The sequence below is a fragment of the Camponotus vicinus genome, unplaced genomic scaffold (genome assembly GCF_025532165.1).
Source record: "Camponotus vicinus isolate PSW18456_S1 unplaced genomic scaffold, iyCamVici1.0 SCAF_10, whole genome shotgun sequence".
In the NCBI taxonomy this organism is placed as follows: Eukaryota; Metazoa; Arthropoda; class Insecta; order Hymenoptera; family Formicidae; genus Camponotus; species Camponotus vicinus.
Window position 1 is genome coordinate 10,006,382 of NW_028141946.1, and position 9,085 is coordinate 10,015,466.

At 40.4% G+C, this 9,085-nt stretch overlaps 1 protein-coding gene, 1 long non-coding RNA gene and 1 pseudogene across 2 annotated transcripts; 1 reads left to right on the forward strand and 2 right to left on the reverse strand.

Moving 5' to 3' along the window:
• Positions 1–587: 587 nt before the first annotated feature.
• On the reverse strand, positions 588–3,226 carry LOC145960489 (uncharacterized). The gene is made up of 4 exons (XR_014435378.1): positions 3,015–3,226; positions 2,794–2,962; positions 1,348–2,700; positions 588–1,262 (listed from the first exon to the last, which is right to left on the reverse strand). It is a non-coding gene; the product is annotated as an uncharacterized LOC145960489 (long non-coding RNA).
• LOC145960849 (uncharacterized) lies at positions 1,206–2,195 on the forward strand. The gene has a single exon (XM_083080545.1). It carries the CDS (start codon positions 1,206–1,208, stop codon positions 2,193–2,195), a length of 990 nt encoding a protein of 329 aa, XP_082936671.1.
• Positions 3,227–4,601: 1,375 nt separating the features above from the next.
• On the reverse strand, positions 4,602–6,851 carry LOC145960851 (zinc finger protein 862-like; annotated as a pseudogene).
• Between the last annotated feature and the right edge of the window lie 2,234 nt (positions 6,852–9,085).

Below are 9,085 nucleotides of genomic sequence, written 5' to 3' on the forward strand. Positions count from 1 at the left end.
CAGCGGACGGTGCTGCTGCTGCTGCTGATGATGATGATGATTATGATGATGCTGATGAAATAAGTGATAAATAATAAAGTGATAAGTATTTTAAAAGCATGCAATATAAAAAGTACTAATAATAAAAGTGCAATATAAGAAAAGATATATTTACATACTTGAAGAGCGATAAATATACAGGGTGAGCCATTTTAATTAACGCACGCAATTATTTCGGAAACAAAGCATTTTAGAGAAAAATGTTTCAGACAAAAGTTTTATGGTTTCAAGGGGACCATAAGATGGTATCATTGGTTTGACACTGAAGAGTCATTTGAAGGTCACGTGAAGGTCACTTCAATTTTTTTAAATGGAACACCCTATATATTTTTGCACACTCTTATAGCTTATCTCGAGAGCTTTCCAAAACACTATAATTAAGTACCTTTTCGTTAAGTACTTTTTGAGTTATGAGGCTTGAAATAATTTCTTAATTTTACATAAACCGTAAAATATCTTGTAAAATATTCATTTTTCGATTATCTTACCTTAATACTTTTACGTACAAAATAATGAGAGGAATCAATTGGTGTAAAGAAAACACATAGTTGTTTTTAAGAAAAAATATGGAATTGTTAATTGCACATTACATATTTTTTCTTCAAAGGAAAGGTCACCTACATCCGCAAGGTGCCACAGCTCAGATGTCAGTCTACATGGACGACATTCTAACGGGCGCAGCAACTCTACCGGAAGCCCAGGATATCTAACAGTAGCTGGTTAAAATCTGCAAGGCTGGCGGATTCCTACTCAAGAAGTGGTCAGCGAACCACTGCCAGCTGTTGTCAAACTTGCCAGCTGAAGATTGCCTCCAACAAGATACGCGATGGTGGCTACCGGGGGAGAGTCACGCCACGCTAGGGCTGCGCTGGCAACCTTGTGACGATCCCTTTAGCTTCTCCACGAAGCAGATCGTCCTCTCCTCGGTGACGAAGCGAACTGTTCTCTCGCTGACTGCGAAGTTATTTGACCCCCTTGGCTGGCTTTCTCCAACAACGGTACTGGCAAAGATCTTCATCCAGTCAACTTGGCTTCTCGGAGTAGATTGGGACACCTCTCTTCCGGACGCCGAGGTGCGACAGTGGCGGAGGTTCCAGGCTGAGCTTTACCGCCTGGAGCAAATTAACATTCCCCGGTGGTTAGGCGGAGGAACCACTGATTGCAGAATGGAGATCCACAGCTTCGCGGACGCCTCTGTTAGGGCGTACTCGGCAGTCATCTACCTAAAGACAGAGGAGGGTGATACCAGAGACGTAAGACTGATCGCCGCTAGAACGAAGGTCGCGCCGCTTAAGCAGATATCATTACCTCGACTAGAGCTCTCGGCCGCGACACTACTGGTACGTCTGATCGCTCACTCATTACCACGCATCGGGGCGACGGAAGCCCCTCTTCATCTATGGTCCGACTTCACAGTTACGCTGGGTTGGATCCGCGGACATCCGTCTTCATGGGTGACTTTCGTAGCCAACCGAGTTAGCGAAATCCAAACGGCGCTACCGAAGGCTCAATGGGATCATATTCCGGGGCGCGAAAATCCCGCCGATTGCGCTTCTCGTGGGCTCTACCCAGGCGAGCTGGTGGAGCATCCGCTATGGTGGCAGGGGCCTCCTTGGCTGTTGACGGAAAACGGCCACTGGACTGTCTATGGTGACGATCTCGGAGCTGATGACTTTCCGGAGAGGCGCGTGCGCGTCCAAGCCGCCACGATCGACGAGCACGAAGACGAAGAGCCGGAGTTGTTGCAGCGATACTCCTCCCTGCAACGTCTACTGCTGGTTACTTCCTGGTGTCGCCGATGGCTGCCAGGACGCCGTCAGTCGCGATCTCTCTCAGTAGACGCTGAAGAGCTCGAGGATACTTGGCTGCACTGGCTACGCTTCGTGCAAGCTGCAAAATATAAGGAGGAATTAGCTGCTTTGCGAGGAGGGAAGCCGCTATCTAAGCGTAGCCCTCTCGTGAAACTGAGTCCGTTTCTGGATGAGGCCGGAGTCCTGCGCGTCGGCGGACGGCTGCGCCACGCCCGGATGCCGTTCGACATGATTCACCCTATAATCCTGCCCGCTCATTCACGGATCACTCACCTCATCATCGATGCTTACCACCGGAGAACGCTGCACGGCGAAGTACAGTTGACGCTGTGCTCCATCCGCTAGGAGTACTGAGTCCCTCGTGGCCGCTCCCTTGTGAAAGAACACATCCATAGATGTCTGACATGCTTGCGATGGCGGGCGGCAGTTTCTCAGCCTCCTATGGGGGATCTCCCAGCGCCGAAGGTCACCTCGGACCGTCCCTTCCTGAGCACAGGCGTCGACTACGCTGGGCCGGTCTGGCTACGCAGCAGCAAGGGCTGCGGACACAAGGCGAGCAAGGCGTTCATAACGGTATTCATTTGCTTAAGTTCCAGGGCAGTCCACCTTGACGTCGCCTCGGACTACACCGCGGACGCCTTCCTGGCCGCCTTACGTCGATTCGTCGCTCGGCGAAAGATGTGCCGCACGCTGCATAGCGACTGCGGCACGAACTTCGTCGAAGCTGACTCCAAGCTCAAGGAGCTGTTTTCCGCCGCCAGTCAGGAGGGACAGCGTGTCGCCGCCTTCGCGGCCCGAGAGCGGATCCAATGGCACTTCAACCTCCGGCGGCGCCTAACTTCGGAGGAATCTGGGAAGCAGCCGTAAAGTCAATGAAGTACCATCTACGGCGCGTAATCGGAGACGCCACTCTCACGTATGAGAAAATGGCCACGTTACTCACACAGATAGAAGCGTGCCTCAATTCGCGACCTATCCAGCCTTTGTCCGACGATCCTGAGGACCTCATCGCGCTGACCCCAGGCCATTTCCTTGTCGGTTCCGCCCTCACTGCAGTTCCCGAGCCGTCCATCGCCGAGGAGCCTCCCGCGCGTCTCACCCGGTGGCAAATGCTGCAGCAGATGAAGGATCATTTCTGGTATCGGTGAGTTAAGGAATACTTACACACTTTGGCTCATCGGCCGAAATGGTCCAAAATCAACCAAGAAGCTCGTGTCGGGAGGCTCTGCTTGGTCCGCAACGAGCTGACACCCAGTGTTGTTAGACGGGCCGGGTTTTTTCGCGCATGCGCGGCGAACGTAGTATCAATGAAGTATCTCTATACATAAAAAGGTGTACCATAGTACCACGTTGGTCATCCGTATATAATTTTGCAAAAGTTTTTATAATTTAAGGGAAAATCTTATTTTTTAAATTATTTTATGGATATATTAGGATATATATATATATATATATATATATATATATATATATATATCCTAATATATCCATAAAATAATTTAAAAAATAATATTTTCCCTTAAATTATATATATATATATATATCCCCATAATTATATATATATATATATATATATATATATATGTATATAATTATGTGTATATATGTCTGTATATATTTTATACTACGTAAATGTCAATTTATTTTTTCTGAAATTACAAAAAGTTTGTGTGTGTGTGTGTGTGCGTGCGTGCGTGTGTGTATGTATGTATTATAAAAGATGAAAGGATGTTAAAATAACTTTAAACAAAATATATAACAAAATAAAAAATTTTATTTGGCAGAAAAATGGAATACCAACATTTGTTGCAAGGGTAAGGAAAACTGCCAAAAACCTTACCATTATTCATAAAACAAAAGTACATTTAATACAAAATTTAATTTAATTTTATAAATATTAAAATCTTTATATTAATATTAAAATTAAAAATAATAAATATTACACACGTAGATAATAGACAATAAAATAAAATATATTTTTAATCATTTTAAAACTAAAAATTTAATAAAATTAATAAATACCAACGTTTATTTAAAATTAAAAATGCCAACGTTTCATTATATTATTTAATTATTTTATAATTAAAACATCTTAAGTTTATTAAATAATAAGACTCCTTAATTTTAAAAATAAAAATATTGCACAGACTCCTTAATTTTAAAAATAAAAATATTGCACATCTTTCGAAAGAAATAAATAAAATCTAGAAAATAAATAAAATTAATACACATATAATATCACATTTATATCACATTTATATAGCATACATTAGTAAATATTGGCTAGAGATGTGTGAAAATGTAATTAAAAGTTATGCAAAAAAATATAAATAAAAAAGCAAAATTATAAATAAAAAAGCAAAAATATTAAGCACCATCAGATTTGCCTTTTTATCCATATAAATTTTGTGCATTATGCAGCTCTAGATGGTTTGAATCAACTTCAAAATTTATACAATTAATATTTTTTGCTTGAAAACTGGACCGAACTACACAAATTGAAGAGACTAAATCATTAATTAATCGATTTCTTTTTTTATTTTTGACATCTGTTACAATAGAAAATATTCGTTCGGTCTCGGCATTTGAATGGGGAAAAGAAAGAACTACGTTAACTACTGATTCCAAATTTGGAAACATCTTTTCCCCATCGAAATTTGTAGATCTTAAAATATTTTGCCACATTTCATCTATTTCTAAACAAGCTAATTCTTTTTTCCGTTCTTCATTACAAGTCGATGGCAAAATTCTTCATTCGAAAGCTAAATCAGTTATGTCAATATGTTTCAATACTCGTTTCGCGATAAAAGTTAAATCTTTAATTTTTAATCTACCTTCATCATACAAAGCAATTTTGGGATCCAAAAAAGTTAATTGTTGAAAAAGTGTATCTCTAAAAGGCAAACGTTTAAGCATTTCTCGAATTGCAGTAATGTAAAAATCCAAACATTTCACTCTAATCTGTTGTGAACATTCTAAAGACAATGTATCCAAAACACTCTCACATTCTGGTCCTACATATACATTTTCTTGTATATTATTTTTATTATCGATATCTAAATTACTAATATCTTTTAAAATATCAATTTTTACAAAATTTTGAGCTATTTTTAAAATCAATTCCCGACTACTGTCGTATAATTTGTGTATTAATATATCACGCGATTGAAATAATGCATTGAAATTATTGAAAAAATGTAATGAATATTTTAAAAATAGTAAATATGCTTTAACGGAATCATCGTTGAAATACTCTAAAATAATTTCGGCAGATTTTAATTTATCCTCTACTGTTGCTAAAATAAAATAACTTTTCAAAACTTCCCAATTATTGAGAAGTCTGACAACGCATTTGTGCAAACAAAGCCACCTCGTTTCCGATAATTTTAATATTTTACTTCTTTCAATTTTAAAAAAATCTTGAAACTCGTTCAAAACTGCACATCTCTTCGCACTACCCGAAATATAAGTGGCAACTCCTCTAATTAAACTTTCGCAAGAATTCGGTAACTTTTCACAAGCTTTGCTGGCTATAATCGCAGATAAATGGCAAATGCAATTTAACGTTACTAATTCCGGTACTTCTATTTTAAGACGAGACATAAAAGAATTATTGCATCCAATCATAACGGATGCATTATCGCACGCCATTCCAACAATATTTTTAATCGGAATTTCTTTTTCTTCTAAAAAGTTTTTAAATATTTCAAAAATTTTACTCGCGGAACAATCAGTAGCGTCCAAAGATAACAATTCTAATAATTGAGTTGTAAGTTTTTTATTTAAAGGCGAAACATATTTTACAAGTAAACACATTACTTTAGTGTCCGATATATCCGTACTCTCATCGATTAAAATAGAGAATTTACATGTTTGTAAACATTGAATAATTGTGTCGACTTCACGTTTTGCAATAATATTTTGAACAATATTTGCACACTTATTTCGACCAAGTGAAAGATCTTGCACAACTTTTGGATCTACAAATATTTTTTAATAAGGGAGTTAAATGATCGGCTACATAAAAAGCTACGTTGTGTTCGTAAAAAAAGCAGATAATTTAATTTCGGCGCGTTTAACTCTATCCTTATGCGATAAATTACTATTAACATTAACGGTAGCTATAAAATTGGATGAGTTGACATTTTTAATGTTTGGCCGTCTGTGAGTGTTTAACTAAATCTGTTTTGCAACATCTGATGGCCTTATTGTATGCAGTACAAAGCGGTTTATTCTGTACAGGATGAGGAGTTAACCATCCTTTAAAAATATTTTCATCTAGCCAAGAATGTTGAAAATTTCTAATTCTACGTTTTTTAACAACTCCTTTTCCAATACTACTACTACTACTATTACTACTATTATTATTATAATCCATTTTAATATTTACTTACCAACAACTATCCAATCTCTCTTTTCCTCTATTGCACGTTAAGCCCACCAAAACTTTCAGCATTCACGTTACATTAACCTTCTGCAGATACTAGATACGTACCTGTAACTACTAACCTAACAGTCAACATAGCCGCGCATGCGCGAAAAAACCCGGCCCGTCTCACAACACTGCTGACACCTCCCACGAAGTGGCCCCTCGCTCGCATCATACGGCTGTATCCGGGTGCCGATGGCCACGTGCGTGTCGTAGAGATCCGTACCGCGAATAACGCACTTACACGGCCAGTAACAAAATTAATCTTTCTGCCCGGCGATGACGAACCCACAAGCTCACAAGCTCAGGCCACTCATAAACATTAAGAAATTAGCACTTGATTTTACCCTCATTATTTCTCACGTACTTACCTCACTATCATTTGCTCAATTACATTCATCGCACACACGACATCTCTTCCGTTCGGCCCTGCCTCACTAAACCTACTGACTCGTTGACTCACTGCATTACGATTACACCGCGTCAATCTCACTCGCTATAGCAGCACGTCTCTAAATTTGCCACGCGAACGCGAACAACTGATCGACTGCCAAAAGTATTGATCAGCGCCGCATCCCCTGCACCGCCCACAAAACGCGAAATCTCGAACGCTTGAACAATCGCGTGAATACCATCGCGACATGGCGATTTGACGTCGTGTAATAAATTATCGCAGGTCGACATCTGCGAGGCGAGCGGAATGTTCGAAATGCACATGCCGAAGTAAAATATATATAAAACAGTCGCAACCGATGATTAAATAACATATATACAGTACCCCAATTTTCGCTCTGTCAAATAACGCGCGGCAGCGTGAGCGTTCCGACCGCCCCGCGCCTCTACTAAGTAGCTCGCACGCCTCAGAGCGTAAAGAAATATCAAGCGGAAAAAATAAACAATCGCTGCAGCCGCTTGAGAGGGTACGCCAGAAAAGGGCAAAATCTTTCGAGTTGACAAAAAAAAAACGAATGATTTACGCTCGAAAAGAGTCCGACCTTGTTGTTGACAACATTCCGAGTCGACCAAGATTGTTCTCGAAAACGTAATAATAAAAGACCTTTTTCGCGCGGTCGCCGTTGTTTTTTTTTTGGTCTCGGTGTGTAGACAGCTAACGAGTCGACCGGGAGCACTCCTGTTAGATCAAAAAGAGGGGACAGCGCGCGCTTCTCTATTACCGTCGCTGACTGGGTGCCGCTCGAAGTTTCGTCGCGTTTTGAAAACTCGTCGCTCTTAAGACAATACCGTATTTTTGTGTATGTGCTTTATTGTGATCGACAAAAATAAAGAAGTGTTTTGTGACGTTACATGACTCTTGTTTATTTTTTATTCCAGAATAAGATAGGCATGTATGTGGGAGGAGGTCGGACGTGTCTTTACGCCCATTTGATCAACGAGAGACAGAATCCATCCGTGGCAACGGCATTGACGCATATCCTGTGGAGAGAGCATTCACACATTTTTCAGCCTAACGAATAATTACTAGAAAACAATATTCGCAAACTAGAAAAATATGTGAGGCGCAAGTGGCTGGATCGGGAATCGAACCCGAGTCTTTCGCTTTCCGGGCAACTGCTCTAGACCACTGAGCTATCCAGACCTCACACCTAATGCTGCTTTTTAACACAGTGACATGCGACTCCAGAGCGATGTTAGTATCTCACTCGATGGATGCAATGCCGATTGCCATAGAGGATCCCTGAAAGGTCGCTCGCTGACCAAATAAGTGCCGGTGGAGGTATTCGCGTGCATGCTGGTTTCCGACTGGTCTTCCGTATGAAACGGCACCGACGAGCACAACGCCGTAGAGCGACCACATCCTCCAAGATCCCTCTAGTATATACTAAAATCCCCACTGTACCAAATAGCAGTGGCGGATGGACCCTAAGATAGGGCCGGGGCAAGCCTCCAGAAAAAGATAGGGATGTATGTGGGAGGAGGTGTGAGGTCGGACGTGTCTTTACGCCCATTTGATCAACAAGAGACAGAATCCATCCGTGGCAACGGCATTGACGCATATCCTGTGGAGAGAGCATTCACACATTTTTCAGCCTAACGAATAATTGCTAGAAAACAATATTCGCAGATTAGAAAAATATGTGAGGCGCAAGTGGCTGGATCGGGAATCGAACCCGAGTCTTTCGCTTTCCGAAGATCTGCTGTCGTCCTGTCCATCGCTCCGTTCGCACTAAATAACAGTAATCTTCTATAAGTCGCTAATTCAGCAGATTCTTTCTCTTGCGAATCTGAAACAGAAAGTACGAGCGAGTCTTCAGACATTCGTTTCCTCGAGAGAGGAACGTACGAAATAACGTAATATCACACTTATAAATTTGTCACTCTATTTTCTTACCGCTATCAGATATCAGATTTCTCTTCTGCAATATAGCTTCAAAACGCTAATACGCTATACGCTAATGTTTAAATAAAAAATACGTTTCTCCATAAAAATAACTCAATGTTGTGTCAACGTTACTTCAAACGCCGCTATCGTTAGAGAACGGTCTTCTTTCATTAATTATACATCCACATATTTCGTATATTTACTTTATGATTCAGTAAACTGTTATTCTCAAACACAACATGACATTGGCCTGTATTCATAGTCCGATCTTATTTTGAAGATCGCCTTAAGTTTCGTCTCAAGATGCCCTCTACATTCATAGATAGTGAATGAGACAAAACTTAAGAGAAAATTTAAGCCATGACTTATGGAAGTCTATCTTATTTGAAGATAATCTTAAGACGTTTAATAAGATTCATGAACATATCTTATTTCACATAAGCATGATTTTAAGATTTTCTTATT